Source organism: Lepus europaeus, chromosome 8, assembly GCF_033115175.1.
Source record: "Lepus europaeus isolate LE1 chromosome 8, mLepTim1.pri, whole genome shotgun sequence".
NCBI classification, from domain to species: Eukaryota; Metazoa; Chordata; class Mammalia; order Lagomorpha; family Leporidae; genus Lepus; species Lepus europaeus.
The window spans coordinates 69,734,854-69,754,262 of NC_084834.1; the positions used below are offsets into that span (position 1 = coordinate 69,734,854).

At 44.0% G+C, this 19,409-nt stretch overlaps 1 protein-coding gene across 2 annotated transcripts in view; it reads left to right on the top strand.

Moving 5' to 3' along the window:
• Positions 1 to 19,409, top strand: part of PAPSS1 (3'-phosphoadenosine 5'-phosphosulfate synthase 1) — a 104,824-nt gene that overhangs the window by 71,119 nt on the left and 14,296 nt on the right. For both annotated transcript variants that reach the window (XM_062199771.1, XM_062199772.1), the window contains exon 11: positions 14,603 to 14,832. In XM_062199771.1, the coding sequence (XP_062055755.1) occupies positions 14,603 to 14,832 (230 nt within the window). The remainder of the gene's footprint in view (positions 1 to 14,602; positions 14,833 to 19,409) is intronic.

Consider the following 19,409-nt stretch of genomic DNA (forward strand, 5'->3'; position numbering starts at 1 on the left):
GACCCAAAGAAATAAGGAAGCCTGTGTTTATTTTTATGCTTGGCTTTGATGAAGAGTGGACTGATCAAAAGTGTGACTGAACTGAGGCCGTGTGATCTAATGGGAATACACAGAGCTGGGAGACTTAGGAAGACCTGATTGTTCAGATTCTTTTTGGTGTCCCTGTGTCTTCAGAGATTGGGGCATTCCTTTCCTCTGGGTACAGGAAGGGCACCTCTGGAATGAGGGTCTTGTGACTTTCTGGGGAGGATCAGCTGGGTTTTATGTCCTGTCTTGGGGGAGAATGGCTAGGTGATGGTGAGAGTAGCCTTCTTGCTTCTCAAATGGCAAGGGGCCATGCTTTGGGGGTAGCATGTCCTGAACCTCATCAGTGTGCTGATTCTAACAGAACCTTCCCTGGCCTTAGGTCTGACTGTGATCACTATTCAGCAAACCTGTTGTGAAAGAATCCCAAGTGTGGTTCCAGGCCTGATATGTTGTCAGCTAGTTTGTAACCTCAGGTTAGTCGTCTTTAGTTTTCTCTGGACTATTTTTTTTTTTTTTTTATTTGACAAGTAGAGTTATAGACAGTGAGAGAGAGAGAGAGAAAGGTCTTCCTTCTGTTGGTTCACTCCCCTAATGACTGCTACGGCCGGCACTGTGCCAATCCGAAGCCAGGAGCTGGGTGCTTCCTCCCGATCTCCCATGCGGGTGCAGGACTCAAGCACTTGGGCCATCCTCCGCTGCCCTTCCGGGCCACAGCAGAGAGCTGGACGGAAGAGGAGCAACCAGGACTAGTACCTGGTGCTCTAGCCGGGACTAGAACTCGGGGTGCTGGCACCACAGGCAGAGGATTAGCCAAGTGAGCCACTGCGCCGGCCTCTCTGGACTATTTGTATGTTTAAGTGGAGGGTGCATGTTTATTTAAAGAGTACACAAGTAAGTAGGACTAAATATTCTTTACGGTTCAATCCTGTTGTGATCATTTTAAAATTTGGTATATTTTCTTTTAAGTTCATATTAAATTATAATTACACATAGAGAAAAGTGTACATTTTCTAAGTGTGCAGTTAATAGAATTTTACCCATACGAACACAGGCATGGAACACAGGCATGGAACCAGCATCCCAGAAGCTCTCCTTGCTGTCCCCTCCTACCCACCACCAGCCCTCACCCCAGCAATCATCACTGTCCTCACAGCTAACATCTTAGACCCAAATTTGCTTGTGTTGAAGATTGGATACTCTGGTAAGCAGACTGTGAGGGTGAGACGAGGATGTCACAGATTTTGGGAGAGCTCTTGGCTTCAACACTTGAGGAATGGAAGAGAAGGGAAGGCAGCAGGATTGGACAGAGCAGGAGAGGGAGAGGCTGAGCTGCAGTTAATAGAGGCTTCACGGGGAGGTCAGGACAGGCCTTTCAGCGATGTCCTGAGCTGCAATGGAAACAGGTGTACAGCCCGGTGCTGAGCAGGCACTGGCTGGCTGCTCAGGGGAGGGCGTGCTGGGGAGTCACGTTCTTCCTGAGGGGACCTGGGAGTTGCCTCCCATCATTAGGCCAGCCTGATCTAGACCCTCTTATGTCTGGCTTCTTTGATGTTACATTATGCTTGTAGAGCCCCACCTTTTGTTGTGTCTAGTTAGTGACAGATTGTTCTCAGTTCTTCAGAGTGTTCTGTTGTGGGGTTATACCCAGTGTGGTTGCGCGGCACTGGGGCAGCTTCTAGGTTTTTGCTATGCAGAGTAGGGGTGGTGTGAAGGTGCCTGCCTCTGTGTGGACTCTGCCGTCAGCTATCCTTAGCAGTGGATCCACGGGGTCTCGGGATATGTGTATGTGTTTGTTCGGCACTAGAAGATGCTGGTCCCATTCCACTTCCCAGTGTGGTTGTATCATTGTATGCCCCCAGCAGCTGTGTATCTCCTCACTAGTACTTGATTGTCTTTTCAGTTTTAGTTATTTTGGTCTTTTAGTCCTGACTATCCAAGCATTCTGAAATACTTTTACTATTTCTTAACTAATCTCAGAAACATCATTGGATCAGTTTCCTTTTTAGTTTCTCTGAAGAGGAAATGGAGATTTATATAAGTAGTGAGTTTTAGTTATAAATAACAAAAAGTAAACTTTGGTAACTTTCCATTACTATTGAGCTCTTGGTGTATTTGCCAGACAGTATTCTAGGTTCTGTAATGTAATCTTTATAGCTACATTAGAAGGCCAGGAACTTTTATTGGCAATTTCCAAATGAAGAAACTGAAGTAGCAATGTTAAATAACTTCTCCTATATCATAGTAGAAAATGGTGGAGGTGGAATTTGAATTTAAGTAATCTGGTTCCAGAGTCATGTATTATAATTTCACAGAATTTTTTTTAAGATTTTTTTATTTGACAGGTAGAGTTATAGACAGTGGGAGACAGAGAGAAAGGTCTGCCTTCCGTTGGTTCACTCCCCAAATGCCACCACAGCTGGTGCTGTGCAGATCCGAAGCCAGGAGCCAGGTGCTTCCTCCTGGTCTCCCATGCGGGTGCGGAGGCCCAAGCACCTGGGCCATCCTCCACTGCACTCCTGGGCCATAGCAGAGAGCTGGACTGGAAGAGGAGTAACCAGGACTAGAACCCGGTGCCCATATGGGATGCCGGCGCCACAGGCAGAAGATTAACCAAGTGAGCCATGGCACCGGCACCCAGAATATTTAATATTATTATACAGCATTAAAACATTAAAGAAATATGAAGGCACATATTTTTCATAGACCGGAAATAAATCCTTGTAAGAAATTATTACACGAGTTCCAAAATAATGAGTTAGACTGGGAGTGGGCATATAGCCTAGAAATCATATCCCCTATCAGAGTGCCTCAGTTTAAATCCTGCTGGCTTCAGCTCCCGACTTCAGCTTTCTATTAATGCTGACCCTGGGAGGCAGCGGGTGAAGCTCATTATGTTGTTGGGTCCCTGCCACCCACATAAGAAAGAGACTTGGGTTGGATTCCTGGCTCCCAGCTTCAGCCTGGCCCAGCCAGTGCTGTTGATGGGCATTTGGGGAGTAAGCCAGCTGATGGGCTATCCTCCCTGCCTCTGAAATAAACAAACAAAAAATGAGTTCAGATGGCTGTAGCTAACAGTCATTAGAGGTGAAGTCGCCAAGAGAGTGGCTTTCAGTCTCGTTTTTTGCTTCACAGCCTTGGATTGTGATTCTTACTCTTGACACCTCTGTCATGGCGTCAGTAATATATGCCTTTGTTGTTGTTGTTGCTGTGCAGAGTAAATAGGATCAATGTAAATCACTTAACACATTGGGTGACTCATGGCGGTCTGTGACAGTTGCATCATTTGCTGCCTAAAGAAGCAATAAAAAGCTTGCTTCAAGTTCTCAGTGTCCCCAGGTTTCTGTCCCCACATTGAGGGGCCTGTCTCTGTCCCAAAGCTCTTTCATAAATCCTTGCTAAATCCTATAGTTTTGATGGTGGCAGGGCTTCCCGGTGGGCTTTGTTCAGAGTGTGCTTCCTAGGCCTGATTTGGAATATTTTTGGTTTTTGATGATAAATAAAAATATGAAGGTGAGAATAACCATTTTTTGAGGCCTGCATGTGTGTTGGTCACTTTGTACATGTTGTCTATCCTATGCCCACAACTCAGTGAGATGTGGATTTTATTCCTATTTTACCTAAGAGGTTGCTGGAGCTCAGAGGTCAAGCCACTTACCGGGGGCCTGTCAGAGAAAACTGGAGCTGGCCAATAGTTGAAGTAGTAGAAGCAGATTTTATATAGAACTGTGGGGAAAAAAAGACCTCAGTATCGAACTGGGCGTAACTCTGAGTATAGTTTGGACAAATGGGGGATTCATAGTAAGGGGCAAGGCGGAGGTCAGGGGATGGAAGTTACCACGAGGAAACCTCGGATGCGGGCAGTCTGGTTAAATGGAGCTAACGGGATCCTTGCCAGAGGCAGGGCAGGGCGATCAGCTGTCCCCTGGAGGGTGGGCAGAGTGAGGGATTTGATCAGACGTTGAGGGTGATCAGACATCAAGGGTAGGGACTCTCTCCAAAGACCTTGCTGCAAGCGGGTGATGCAGGCTGGACAAGGATGGTCACTGAGGGTCAGAGGAGCCTGCCAAGGGTCAGGACAAGAAGAGCATTTTTGTCAGTCTTAAGCTAGCAAGATGTGGAGCTGGGGCTGAAATTGGGCCCCAAAGTTCTTTCCATGGGGGCTGTTTGGTGCCACCAAGGCGCCGAGTAGCTTTGTTATTGGCAGTCTGAGGGAGGGCAGAGAGGCGAGGTGCTCTGGGAACCTGCATAGAGCTCCCAGGTTTTCTGGGAAGAGGACACAAGCTTCCTAAAGGTGGATCTGCACAGAGGTCTCTGGCTGGAGCATTAATTAGCAGCTTAGAGATGCGGTTCCTGTCCCTACATCTGGGGCCCAGGCCAAAAGCAGATTTTAAAAGAATAATCTTTAGGATTTTCAGTAAATAATATCTTAAACCATTGAATGTTTTAGTGTTTCTGGCCTGGCAGGATGTAACTGTTAGATTGAATGGCTTATGAAAACTATCTCCTTTTTCTCTTATGCCTCACTGGTGTGTGTTTGAGTTGTTTTGCTTATTTGCAGTCTTAAGTGAAGAATTTTTCTTGTAATTAAAAAGAAAAAAAAAATCCCATTTTTGTAGCTTTTCCAGTGACATCAGGAGAAAGTCTGCCAGAGATGGCTCATTTGCCAACTAATAGTAATAAAGTAAAAACAATGCCTCTTCCTTTAATCGTTTTCTGTAGGTCATTTAGAAGGCATTGGTACCAGATTTGTTTCCTTAGCACAAGTGCTTTTCAGAACAGATGAGCAGCTGTTAAGCCTATTTGGTTATCAACAGGATGTTCTTGATTTTCCAGTCTGTAAAGATTTAATGGCTTGGTTCATAAATTCCATTTTTGGAATAGAGTGCAGGCCAAGGATGTGGAGGGAGAGTTAACTTCCTAATACCAAAATGGTGTACGTACGTTTTATCTTTGTGAATTACTAATTGACTATGTAGGAAATTCTGTTTGTCTCATCTCACTAGATCCCAAATCTATTTCTGTAGAGGACAAGAAAAAATGCTTTTTAAGGTGTTATGTTATCTCAGAGTATGGAAAAGAAAATGGTGTTTTGGATGGGGGGGTCCATGAGTGTACACCTGATGACCATGTCCTGGGGTTATGAAATTCTGAGGATTATGGTGAAAATGGGAAAACTGTATGGTTGGAGACAGATTCCTCTCTGCCAGGAGTTACCCTTAATGGAAACTGGTTCTGTGTTTGTGAGCAGATGACTTACACAGGACAGTAGGAACATACTGCCACTTGGATTCCAGTGTATCTGTTGGGCCAGTTCATGTTTTGTACAAGTAAAACATCTGCAACAATAAGTGGCATGTCTGTCAAGAGCATCAACCTGTTCTTCCCTAGAAACATTTCCAATAGCTGTGAGAATCCAGAGGGACATTACTTCTTGAGATCTTAGCCTAATTATACAAATCATAGACTCCTAAGTTTTAATTGTACTTTGGACCCTCTTTGAGGTCTTTAGTAATTTTGTCTTATCATTTGTTTCATTCTAAGATTTATTATTATTTGAAAGGCAGAGTTACAGAGAAAGGGAGATACAGGTCTTCTATCCAGTGATTCACTCCCCAAATGACTGCAACAGCCAGGGCTGGCCCATACCAAAGGCAGGAGCCAGGAACTCCATCTGGGTCTCCCACATGGGTGTCAGGGGCCCAGGTACTTGGGCCATCTTTTGTTGCTTTCCCAGATGCATCAGTGGGGAGTTGGATCAGAAGTGGAGTAGCTGGGACTTGAGCCAGCCGTCTGTGTGGGATGCTGGTGTCACAGGTAGTGGTTTAACCTGTTATGCCACGATGCTGGTCCCTATTCATATTTCTTTACCAGTATAACACAGGTTCGCAATCTCTTTCCCAAAATCTTGGGAAATATGAACTATAATAAGTTTTCTATCATTTATGAATTTTTTAAATTTTTGTTTTAAAATTTGAGAGAGAGAAAGGGGAGAGGGGAACTCCCATCTGCTGGTTCACTTCACAAATATCTGAAACAGCCAGGGCTGTTCCAGGTACTCAAGTCCTTGAGCCATCACCCACTGCTTCTCAGGATATGCATTAGCAAGAAACTGGTAACGAAAGCAAAGCCAGGCCTCAAACCCAGGCGCTGGTGTGGAGGATGTGGGTATTCCAAGTGTCATCTTAACTGCTGCAGCAGGTGCTCATCCCATTTATGGGTATTTTTAAAAAGTAAAGCGTGGTGGTTGGGGCTGGCGCTGTGGCGCAACAGGTTAATGCCCTGACCTGAAGTGCTGGCATCCCATATGGGCGCTGGTTCTAGTCCCGGCTGCTCCTCTTCCGATCCAGCTCTCTGCTATGGCCTGGGAAAGCAGCAGAAGATGGCCCAAGTCTTGGGTTCCTGCACCCGTGTGGGAGACCAGGAAGAACCTCCTGGCTTCGGATCGGTACAGCTCCAGCCACTGCAGCATTTGGGGGGTGAACCAGCAGCTGGAAGCTCGCTCTCTCTCTCTCTCTCTCTGCCTCTCCTTCTCTCTCTATGTAACTCTGACTTTCAAATAAATAAAATAAATCTTTTTTAAAAAAGTAAAGCATGGTGGAAATAGAACTCAATACTTTCTTAAAAAATATCTTGCAAAGACCTCAGATTTATGTGAATCATAATCTGTGGTACATGGTGGTCTGTCATGATCAGTCAGGGAATTAATTGTTCTTTCAAATTTTGTTGTATATTTGTTATTTTTAAAAATTACTGAGTGAAAACCATGCATTCTTTCTGACCTGAGAAATACAACTTCCATGCCCCAGCTACCCCTATCAGTCCCACCCCTCTGCTGCCATCCCTCCCCTTCCACCAGATAACTGCTATATCTAGTCTCCTGGCTTCACATCTCTTTATGCTGATGATGCTCACAGATCTGTCTCTAATTCACATCTCTTTTATGCTGATGATGCTCACAGATCTATCTCTAATTCACATCTCTTTCTCAACCTGAAACTCATATGCAGTTGCCTTAGAGGACTACCAGATAGCTCAGACTTGGCTGCCTTATTTTACTCCCTCCAAATATGTTTCATCTTTAGCTTCATCATCTCAGTTTATTGCACTTTATTCAGAAATCTTGGAGTCCTCCATGATCCTTCTTTTTCTCTCATACTCTGTCCACAAAAGTGCTGTTGCCTTCTCTGCCCAAATGTATCTAGACTTCTACTCTGGTTGTAGTAGAATAACTGATACTTGACTTGTTTTCCTGCATTAGACTTAGCATCTTGCTGAAAACTACAGAATTAAGTATGTGAAACACCTGTTTGAAAGCATTGGAAAATAGGTAGTGCCAGAGTGTGTTCTCTGGGAGATGGAAAACACACAGTAACCCCTGTCTTTACCCTGGCTCTCTGCCTGGAGACAGTTTCCTAACCTTAGCACAGGCCATTGGAACCCAGGCAAAGCTAAGGATAAAACAGATTTGGAGGGAGTGAAATGAGGCAGCTGAGTCTGAGCTATCTGGGAGTCCTCTAAGGTGGCTGCTGGGCTCAGGAAGCAGAGATCGCATCTGGGGAGGCTGAGGCAGCCGGGCCTTGAGTACTTCCCCACGAGGAGGGGCAGCACGGACTTTGAGGGTGTTCCCCAGCATTCTGCATTTGTCCAGGGAAAGACTCTGTGAGACCTGGTTGCAAGTGGTTATAGTAAGTTTTATGAGAATGGGTATAGTAGAGGTCACACAGAGTTGGAAGGTGACATTCCACCTAGCCAGGGTGGACACTTTGTTAAACCCTAGGCATTCCACAAAGATGCCAGAGAAACATGCCTTGGGGGTGAAATCGGGGACCTTTACTCAAAATTCTGAGGGTTCTTACCATATGTTTAGGTCAGATTTCTAAATACTGGCTGCTTATAAATGAAACCGGCAACATGGTACAGTTTTTAGCATTTATTCAGTGAAAAAAATGCACAGGAAAATTAGGGCTTTATTTAGGAGAGAAAGAAGTCTAGAAATGTAAGTTGGGTCCATACCAGGCAGAGGGCAGGCCAGAAGCCATGTGCAGCAAGCGTGCAATTAGGTTCAGCCCCAGGTAGCGTAGTGTGGGCAGGAAAGCAGACAGTGGAGGTCACAAGACCACATGACAGAAGGCGAGGGACAATAAGGGCAGGCCTACTGTGCTCCAGGTCTTTTATTCACTTCCAAAGGGGCATGGCTACGTAGCCTGATTGACAGGTGGGCATACAGGTGAGATCAGGTAGAGACATGAGATCATGAAAGGGGGCAGGGGGAAGGCGTGGTCTCCAGCTCACAAATCTAATCGATTTAATCCTATCTGCTGGGGCAAAGACCATATCCTAGAGAAAGGGACGGGCAGAAACCATACAGAATTTGAGCATGGGAAATTTACGAAAATATTAAACTCCAGTAGGGCAGAAATTATACAAAGGTAAAAACTTTCAGGGATATCCTAGGGCTGAGTAGGTTGCCAGAAGAAGCACAGGCTTTGAAAAGGAGCCTCCTTCTCGCCTTGCTGAAGAAGGTGGGGATTCAGCCCCCTGGCTGATAGGGAAGTTCAGTGGGTTGCCTCGCCCAGCACTGGTTCACAGATACCAGACAGCAGGGAACACCACTGACTGGTGGGTGAGGGAGTGGGGCGCATGCTTGTTGCCAGATGGTGTCGTATGGTCTATGACATCTGCGGGCTTGGGTGCAGAAAACAGCCCTCTGGAACATAGGTGATGCAGGCTGGTGGATGGGTGAACGGGAGACACTGCAGTTGCAAAGCTTGGTGTGCACCACTGTCTGCAGTAGGAGGGCTGCTGAACGGCGGTCAGGGGGCTCAATCTGGAGTCTTGAGGTTGAGGCACTGTGCATGTTATGCTTGCTGCTGGAGCAGAATGCTACCAGATGTCCTCCAAATAGTCAGTACTGACAGCAAGAGCAAGAAAAGCAAATTGCAGCTTATCAGGGACTGTTATGTCTCCCACAATGTTGCGCAAATGGCTCTGCTGATTAAGCGTAGCATTATGCTCACTCTCAAGGGAATGTTCTGAAAGAGGTCAGTCTGTTATCTCAGCATGTTTTGAAGGGTGAATTTGGAGTTAAGGGGCAGTAGCTCTGAGGACTGATGTGAAGAGCTAGACTGGATCTGCTCACCAAGGCCCATGGCCAGTCCTCAAAAGATAAGTTTTTGCCAGTAAGTTACCTGCCTGCTAGAATAAAGTCTTCTCATTCTAAAGGAGAATAATGTAATTCAGACTCCTGAAAACATCCACAAGCCCAGTATACAACAGCAGGTTATTAGAAATGTGAAGCAGGAAAGTATGTTTTATCATGGGGACCAATAAGCGGCTGCTGAAAAACATGTCTTGAGATGATGCTGATATAGGAATTAGCAAAGAGCATGAACGTGTCATAAAGGAGAATATGAAATTTCAGAAAAGAGTGTTTTTTAAGAGATAGCAAATGGAAATTGGAGGACTAAAAAAGTATAGTGTCTGAAATGAGAAAACTGACTGGATGGAATTAAACGCAGCTCAGAGTTGGCAGTTAGGAGAAGGAAAGGTCAATGAGCTCAAAGTTAGATTGAAAGACATTGTCTGGAAGGAAAATAGGGAGAAATGAACAAAGTCTCAGTGACGTGGGGCAACATAGAGCCTCAGGGAGCTCCCGGAAACGGGTCCAGTGAAAAACTGCATAGCTTTCAGATTTGTTTTTAACCAATGTGAACTTTTAATTCCGTTTTCCCACCAACTTTCTGAACTGCCCTCCTGTGTATAATTGGAGTTCTGAAAGGAGAGAGGACAAGAGAGAGGGTGCAAATGTAGCAGAAAACGACTTGAAAAACTAATGGCTGATGTTGGGGAACAACCTACACGCGGAAGATGTGTAGGTAACCTCAGGAAGGATCAGTCTGAAGACAAGCACAGCTAGATGTGCAGTGGCCAACCTGCTGAAAGTTGACGGGAGAGAGAAAAGCGTGAGAGCAAGAGGGAAGCCGCGGCACAGGGCTGACTTCTCAGCAGCACACAGCAGAAGCAGCGGAGTGGCATCTGTAAGAGAAAAATTAAAAAAAAAAAAGATCGGTCTGTTAGTCTAGAATTCTGTATTCAAGCAAAACTATGTTTAACAATAAAGTTGAGATAGAGACATTTTCAGATAAATGAAAGTTGAGAGAATTTTATTAGGGAGGCAAATCTTTCAGTGGAGTTTCCATTATTTGCTGTATGGGAAGGAAGGCTGAGAAAGCAGAAACCTGGCATTTTCTTCCTTTGAGAGTGAGATTTCTGTCATCAAGGAACAGGGAGATCAGGGCCAAGAGAAGTCATTTGTTGTACAGGCACCCAGCAGGGCTTGCACATGTGAATTAAATTACTTTTATAATCCGAAAACAGCAACACTATTTGTTATTTGGTTCATAGATACAAGTAAAGTAGAGAATAAGTCAAGTCTTGTTAGGTTGGCCATTTAAAGATTCTTTGAGGCTTTTATAAGCAAGCTTTTGGAAGTCATCTTGTATTGCTCCATCAGTATACATTCAGCATCCCGGATACCATGCCAGCCGCTGGTCATTAAAAGGTGAAATCGTACATCTTAAGTTTGCTGGACAGACAGACAGAGGAGCTCTTTTTTTTTATTTTAATTTTTTGACAGGCAAAGTTAGACAGTGAGAGAGAGAAAGACAGAGAGAAAGGTCTTCCTTCCATTGGTTCACCCCCCAAATGACTGCTATGGCCGGCACGCTGTGCCGATCTGAAGCCAAGAGCCAGGTGCTTCTCCTGGTCTCCCATGAGGGTGCAGGGCCCAAGCACTTGGGTCATCCTCCACTGCACTCCCAGGCCACAGCAGAGAGCTGGACCGGAAGAGGAGCAACCAGGACAGAATCTGGTGCCCCAACCAGGACTAGAACCTGGGGTGCCGGTGCCGCAGGCAGAGGACTAGCCAAGTCAGCCGCGGCGCCGGCCAGGAGGAGCTCTTACAAGGTAACCTATCAGCCTCTTTAGACAAAGAGTCAATTTTCTTTAGAAAGTCTGGTTTGGAAGCAATTCATCCAGTCAAGTTTCTCAGGAGCTGTTTTGCAGAATGATAGTAACAGCATCAATGTTTTTAGCTCTTTTTTTTTTATTTTTTGACAGGCAGAGTGGACAGTGAGAGAGAGAGAGAAAGGTCTTCCTTTGCCGTTGGTTCACCCTCCAATGGCCACTGCGGCCAGCGCGCTGCGGCCGGTGCACCACGCTGTTCTGATGGCAGGAGCCAGGTGCTTATCCTGGTCTCCCATGGGGTGCAGGGCCCAAGCACTTGGGCCATCCTCCACTGCACTCCCTGGCCACAGCAGAGAGCTGGCCTGGAAGAGGGGCAACCAGGACAGAATCCGGCGCCCCGACCGGGACTAGAACCCGGTGTGCCGGCGCCGCAAGGTGGAGGATTAGCCTAGTGAGCCGCGGTGCCGGCCTTTAGCTCTTTTTTTATGAAGGTCAGGTGCAGTGCTGAGTGCTTTCAAACCCCCTCATCCACCTCATGTATGAAGCATTATCATTCTGATCTATATAAAGTAGGTGTTATGTCTATAAGGATTGCACTTAAGAAGACTCAATCAGTAAGGGACAAAGCAAGGATTCAAATTCAGGACAGCCTGACTGTGATGCACACCACCTCACTGTAGGCTGCCTTGCTTTCTCTAGACCAAAGCATATTAACTTTTCAGTAGGTTATACGTTGTCTCGAACAGGCATTCTTGGAAGAGTTATATATGTTTTGTGTATGTCTGTTAAAATTGCAAAAGTATGCTCACAGGAGAACCATTCACTAAAATATAGAATGAAATAATGGGAGTCATCTGCAGGAGAATGTTGACAGTACTCCAGATCAGAACTGGTCCCTGCCGCCACGTGCTCTGTGACCATGGTGAGGTGCTTCCTCTTTCTGGGATTCAGCTTCCCCTTTTATGTTAAAAGGGAGAAGGGGTTGGGGCAAATGATCTCAGCTCTGTTCCGTATTAAAAGTGAGCCATAGATTCCTTGCTTACTGTCCTTTTGGTTCTCTCTGTCTCTCTCTCTCTGTGTGTGTGTGTGTGTGTGTGTTTTAAGATTTACTTATTTATTCATCTGAAAGAGTTTCTGAGGGAGAGAGTGAGAGGCAGAAGCAGAGAGTATGAGCAACAGAGAAGTCTTCCCTCCACTGATTCACTTCCCAAATGGCTGCAACGGCCAGGGCTGGGCCGGGCTGAGGCCAGGAGCTAGGAGCTTCATCTGGGTCTCCCACATGGGGGCAGGGGCCCAAGCACTTGGGCCATCTTCCGTTGCTTTCCCAGGTGAATTAACAGCGAGCTGGATTGGAAGTGGAGCAGCCGGGACTTGAACTGGTGTTCATATGTGGTGCCCGCAGGGCAGGTGGCAGCTTTATCTGCAGTGTCACAGCACCGGCCCTGACTTTTTGGTTTTTGAATGATGGATGTAAACACTTAATGAACAGATGAGGTTAACTTACTTCACGGAACCTAGACTACCTTTTTTTTTTTTTTCCCTATGTAACTCAGTGTAGCCAGTTTCTAATTTGTTTGAGGCAGAAACAATTTTCTATTTAAGTAGAGATGCAAAGTGCTTAGTCAGAGATATAATTCTGAATGACTTCTTGATTAAAATTCTGAGGCCGAACTAGCAAAAGTCTTATGGGTGTCTGCTGTGTAGGGGCAGAGGGGAGCGCCCAGTATTTTCATGATGAGAGCTGCCAGTGAGGGTGGGTGGGGTAGTATCTATGTAGGGAACAAATGTCTGTTAGCACCACACTTTGCCATCTTGTTCGTTCATAAAGTGTGCAGCTCAGTGCAAGCAGCAGCAGTGCTGTCATAGAAAAAGACGTGGTTGTGGTGCCTTGGGAACAAGTAGGGAGAGAAGTAGCCTGGTACTAGGGAGGCATGGTGCTAAAAGTTGCTAATGGGCCGCATTTGGAAGCACCACACATCACTTCGCCTCTCATTTCTTTGGCTACAACTCTGCCATATGTCGCTGCGCTACAGGGGAGGAAAGAAATACGTTGCTTGTGAGGAAGGATAGAGCAAGATATGTAGACACCCCAGGTTTATGAAAAACTAAGCAAGTGGAAAACAAATCCAGGTAAATGGTTAACTGTGGGAAAAATAAACAGTTATACAAAGGGGATTGACATCATAAAGATAGTAATGGCTAACATTTACTGTGTACTCACTGGGATTAGGTAAGATTGCAAGTCCTCACACATTTCATTTATTGATTTTCTTAAAAAGCTTGTGAGATAAGTACCATTATAATCCCTGTTTTACAACTACTGATTTCACCAAAAATGTTGGACACCGCTGTATTTACTGAGTAAATACAATGGGGAATAGGCAGGTGGAGTAAGAGCTACACATTACTAAATGACATGGAGATAATGGCTGCATTACATGCTGTCTGAGGTTAAGCAGGCAAGACCAAGCAGTGTGTACGTGCTGTTCAGAAACACACAGGGAAATGCCAGCAGGAATAACGGAAAAAGGTGAAAGCCCTTAAGGGGACCCATTCAGGTTGGGGTACGGGGTTGCCCATGTGCTATTGTACTTTCCAAACTATGTTGATAAAAATATACATATTTAAAAAACATAAATACAAAATATAGAACCAACGAGATAAAGTGAAAAGTAGTTTTGTTTATTCATACATAGTGGTCATCATTCATACCTTACTTTCACATAGAACAGTGATCATTCTGTAAATCACTAAATAGTGGAGTCTAGCATTGAAGGGGAGCTAAGCCAGTGTTTGTGGCAAAATTACTTAACCTTTGTGGGTTTTACTTTCTGCAGATCTTAATGAAAGTGTTGAACTGGAGATGATCTCTTACAGTCACTTTAAGTTCTAAAGTTCCTTTCCTCTAGGTGTTAGACTAGCCCATTTTCATTTTGACACAAAAGAGTCTTCGTGTGAAAGGATAGCCATCAAAGCCAGGCTTGGACAGAGCATGGCTGCTTGTTTATAACCAGCCTCTTGTTTTGTTCTAATATCCTTGAGCAGTAGTCACGTACGAGTTTCTCAATACCTGCTTGTGTGAGTTCTCACACAATTTAAGTCATTGCCATCCAGTTAGCTTTCATTTAACCCATGACGCAGAGGAAAGTGCATACGTTGTTTGAGTGAACCTTTGCAGTGACCACACCCTGACTAGCTCCCAGGTCCTGCGTCAGGGAACAGAGCCCTGTGTTATCCCAGGAGCCCCTGCGGTTGATTGCTCCGTGGGCCAGCCATAACCTGACTTCTGACCGTAGAGATTGGATCTGTAACTCTGCATGTGGTGATTGTGTAAAGTCATACTCGTGTGTGTACATTTACTTCTGTGTTGTAAGTTAATCATTTATAAACACATATGTACATTTGTGCTTTTAGTGATTTGTTTTGGTGGTTTTTGTTTTGTTTTCCTCATTTTATTTTTGGCTTTGTGAGATGAAGGAATTTGCTGAGATTTCCTACAGGTAGGTAATGATTGTATTTTAAAAAAGCGTCTGAGTTTATTTCTGTTCCCTGCTTGTAAGTACTTTGTGTCACAAACACATAGTTACCTAACTGAAAACTTTCCCTGTAGGTCCAGTGGCATTGCAGAGCACGGATGGTTGCAGGAGCGAATTTCTATATTGTTGGACGAGACCCTGCTGGCATGCCTCATCCAGAGACGGGGAAGGATCTTTATGAGCCAACGCATGGTGCCAAAGTGCTGACAATGGCCCCGGGCCTCATCACCTTGGAAATAGTTCCCTTCCGCGTTGCTGCCTATAATAAGAAAAAGAAGCGTATGGACTACTATGACTCTGAACAGTAAGTTTTACAGTCTCTGTAAAACACTCTGTGAAACACGCTGGAATCTAACCTGCTCCCTGGGCTTGAGCAGGTTTGTCTCATCTGTACATCTGTTCCAATGACAGGCTTTATTGTACCCATTTCAGAGAGTCGCAAACCTGGGAAACGAAATCTCTCAATATTCCAGAAGTTAGAAGTAGAAATAAAATTGAGTCTAGTTTCATAGGTTCAGGCATTTTGTTTTGCGATCTTTACAGGCAGTATTGACACTTCCGTGCTTACTGTGTCCTGGGCTGAAGCTCACTGAGTGGATAGTGTGATCCATGAAATTAGTGACCGTTAGGGAAGCCTGCTTTACAAGGTAGCAGCCATTCTCTTTGTTTTGTAGATGAGTGACCTTCCGTGTCCAGATGTCAGATCACTTTCCTCGGGCTGCAGAACTGGCAAGTAGCAGCCCAACAGTTGAAGCCAAGCAGTGTGGCTCGGAGGCCGTGCTCTCAGTAGTACAAGTTCTTTCTTGAAAGATCTTAAAACAACCATCCAGACCACCCAGTTACTGCTATAATTGAATGTGTATCAGTCTCTGTTTCACTGACAAAGTTGTGTTAATTCCTCTCTACAGATAATATGTGTGGGCAGTGCTCTGTAAGCTTATAGTGGCCATATGAGTGGGATCTGAAGTCCGGGGCTCTAGGCACATGCTGGCTGTGTGGCTCGGGAGCCCCAAGTTTTCTCTGCCCTTGTTTTCCTCATCTCTGGAATGATGGCAATGGACAAGGTGACTCCCTTCCAGCTCAAAATCTGCAGTTCTGCCACGATCTGTAGTACCTTGGTATTTTTATATCTTGGCAGGTGTTTTGTTGATTGGTCCTTTTTTATTATACCTTTTTCTTTTTTTTAGTACAACTTAAAATTCACAGTCAGTAAAACAGATATTTATTTTTTCATTTATATTTTATTAGTGTCTACTCTACTGACAGATAGCAATTGAAAATTGGCTATGGCCTAGTAACTTTTAATCTGAAAACCCTCATCTTTCCTTTCCATGGCTCCATGTAAGGGTAATGCTTTTCCTTGTGGCACCGTGTTCTCATTTGCTGTGGCCTGTTTTGTAATGATGAGAATAGGAGAGAGAAAGAAGCCTTTTAAAAATGAAGACAGCATTCTCTTATTTCTAAAAAGGGACATGAAGAATGTTGTCATTGAAATTTTTTGAGATAAATGATGTTATCTGGATAAGAAAAGGTTGTGATTACCAGTGGAGATTGTGTCTTGTGTGATGACATAAATAATCTTGAGCCGTGGCACACTTCTAGATGGTGGCAGGCTTTTCTGAGTGATGAGCTATAGCTAAAATACAGGAGCGTGTCGGAGGGAATGAGTAGAAAAGGCTTTTATTAAGGGTACGAGCAAGTGTACAAGGACTCCTAACTGTTGCCTTTAGCCTAGATGTGGGATTCAAGACAGGAACCGTTCTAGTCTCAGTTTTCCAAAGACCTGAGTTGTGACCCAGATTCCAGGATACCCGTGAACAACACCAGGACATTTTTATCCTTGTAGAAAATCAGGTTTGCCAACCTAGAAAGTAGTTCTAAGTTATACAGTTTTTTATTTTCTTGCCTTAAAAAAGTGTCTGTGTATCTATGTGTATGTGTGTGTCTATCCTTATTTTTATACTGCATGCCGTGATTTTACTATCTGGAAAGAAAGCTATGTATTGAGAGTTGTGAATGGATTTGTTTCTACCAAAGACATATCTTTGAAACTTGAGAGGATTTTAAGAAAAAAAAAATTATAGTAAACTTTGAACAATATTATCATAAAAGGTGATTCAAACCTTAAAATATAATTATTAAGGAAAGTAAAAAACATTTTGGGTCTAGTCTGTGCTTTTCTGATTACAGTTATGTAGGCCGCCATCAAAGGTTCTGGTTTACTTAGCCAGGGGAGAAGCCTACACGTTGACAATCCTTTTAAAAGCTCCTAACTGGGGCGGACATTGTGGTACAGCGGGTTAAGCTACTGCCTGTGATGCTGGCATCCTGTGTGGGTTCCATTTCACGTCCTGGCTGCTCCACTTCTGATCAGCTCTCTCCTAATGGCCTGGGAAAGCAATGGGAGATGGCCCAAGTATTTGGGGCCCTGCCACTCATGTGGGAGAGCCAGAAGCAGCTCCTGGCTCTTGGCTTCAGCCTGGCCCAGCCCCGGCTGTAGTAGCCATTTGGGGAGTGAATCAGCGGATGGAAGATCTCTCTCTCTCTCTGTAACTCTTTCAAATAAATAAATAAATCTTAAAGAAAAAAAAAAAAAGCTCCCCACCTACCATGCTGTAGGAAGTAGCAGGTTTTTCCTATCTGTAAAGCAGGCAGTGTCCACAGATGGAAGTTCCAGCAACCTTTTGCTTCTCATCCTGCCTGCAACTTAGTGGTTTAGTTTGTGTATAAGAAGTTATGAACATGGTCTCATTCTGAGAAGTTTAATTAACTACACCAAGTCACTTGCATAGTGGCAAGGGACAGCTCAGCTGGAAGAGAGAAATAGAATTATTACGCTGTGGCTAAAAGATTTTAAACTTAGGTGCACTTGCATTTTGTTAAAACAAAACCACACTGAAAAGGACTTGGGCATTTCTACAACTTCTTGTGGCGCGGCATGTTTCATTACCTTGGTCTCTGCTTGATCAGCAGGCTTAATCATGCACAGGGCCGTAGATAACTTTGATGTTTGGTTAAATCTGTATACTGTTGCTTTAAGTCGCTGTTTTAATCATTCAAAAGCTAAATAATTACATCAGTTCTCATAAGATTTTCCAAAGATGAATTCTGTATTGGTTGCATGAGTGGCTCATTTCCTTGGAATTTTTTTGGGTTACCAAATCCTAATAAGTTGTAACTTGGGAGGCTTTAAAACTGCCTTCGTTTTCTAACTTTTTATTTTTGTGTTCAAATATAATTAAGTTGATGGGAATATGTTGGAAAGTGATTAAAATTTTGTGGAAAGGCGATAGTCTTTGATGTAGTGAGAAAACACAGTTATTAATTATGCACATATGAGGTTGTCTTATGTTTGATTAATGGGTGTTACTCAATGCCAGCTTTTGTGTAATTAATGATTTTGTAGCTTTTGATTTGATTAAATACCAATGTAAGACAAGTCTTAGGGGAAAGAAGTTTCATGAGTATTTCAGGAAAGATATTTTTGATAGGAATTATGATAAAAATCATCTGTTAACATGTAGGAAATTAAGGAGGTCCATAGTAGCTGTAACAGTGACTCAGGAAATTTAGTTTTAGGATATGAAAACTAAAGCCCATTTTTTTCCAACAGCACAAACCAACTTTCAGAGATAATTTATTCATTTGTAATTTTTTTCAATTTTTTTCTCTTTTGTGAAGTGAGTCTTTATATTTGGGTGAGGTAAACACCAATTATTCAAGTTATTTAAATGGTAAACCCCCAAAGACAGTAGACGAGTGAGAGTGCCCTGTGGAGATGAGTGATTGAAGGGTAAGTGGACATAAATGTTTATCTGGCTATAATCAGCACAGTATTTCACAGTTCCAGTGCTGGAGTAGAAAAACGTGCACTGTCAGAGTCATTTCACAGAGCACTCTGACTGCAGGCATCCTCCAGGCCTTCTGCAGGTGTTTTCCCCTTCTCGTGTACACTTTCCACAGGAGAGCTCATTCTTGTAGTTCCTGTGCAGCGAATCTTAAACTGACATGTCCCTGTTGCCCAGTTTCTACATTAGTTTTCTGTCGCAGAAGCAAAAGTTCACCTGAAATTTAGTGGCTTGGAACACTGGTTTATTCCCTCACACATTTGTAGGTCAAAAGACTGGGAGGGCTTGACTGGATTCTGTGGCCAGGCTGAGCTCTCGGGTGAAGGTTCTGGACAGAATCCACTCTGAGTTGATCCTTATTGTGGGCAGAATTCCAGCCCTGGCAGTTGCAGGAATGGGGCCCCTGTCTTTTCCTGGCTAGCGGCCGAGGAGAACTCTGTTCCTAGAGGTCACCTTCGGTTCTTGCTTGTGGGCCGGTCCATCTCAGCTATAGAACTCCTCTCGTGTCAGATCCCTCCCACTTCCCTTCTGCGCCAGATAGGAAACCTCCCTGCTTTTAGAGTGCTATAGTGATTAGGTTAGGTCTATCCAGATGGTTTTGCTACTTCAACGTCAACTGATTATTAACTTTAATTGCATCTGCAATATGCCTTTTGCCATGCTTCAGCATATTATGGTAGTAACATTTGGGGATCAAGGTCATTCTGCCATCTTAGCGTTCTCCTTACCACACAAGTGGACATTTCTACTTAGATTTCTTGATGTTGTTGAAAGTGCCCAAAGCCAACTTTGCCTTTATCCTCATAATACCTCCAAATCCTAAATTTCTTCAGTTTATTGTTTTCCCCATTATGTAGAACCATAAAGTCCTTTATCCTTCTATCTTTTTACATCTAAGTCTTGTCATGTTGATCACTGAAGTATTTCTTGTGTGAATTCTTTACTCTCCCTTTCTTGCCACATATTCTTTGTGACACGTAAGAATTTCTAGGAGATTGTCTTTTCCATTAATTTGTAAAATGCTTTGTGTGTT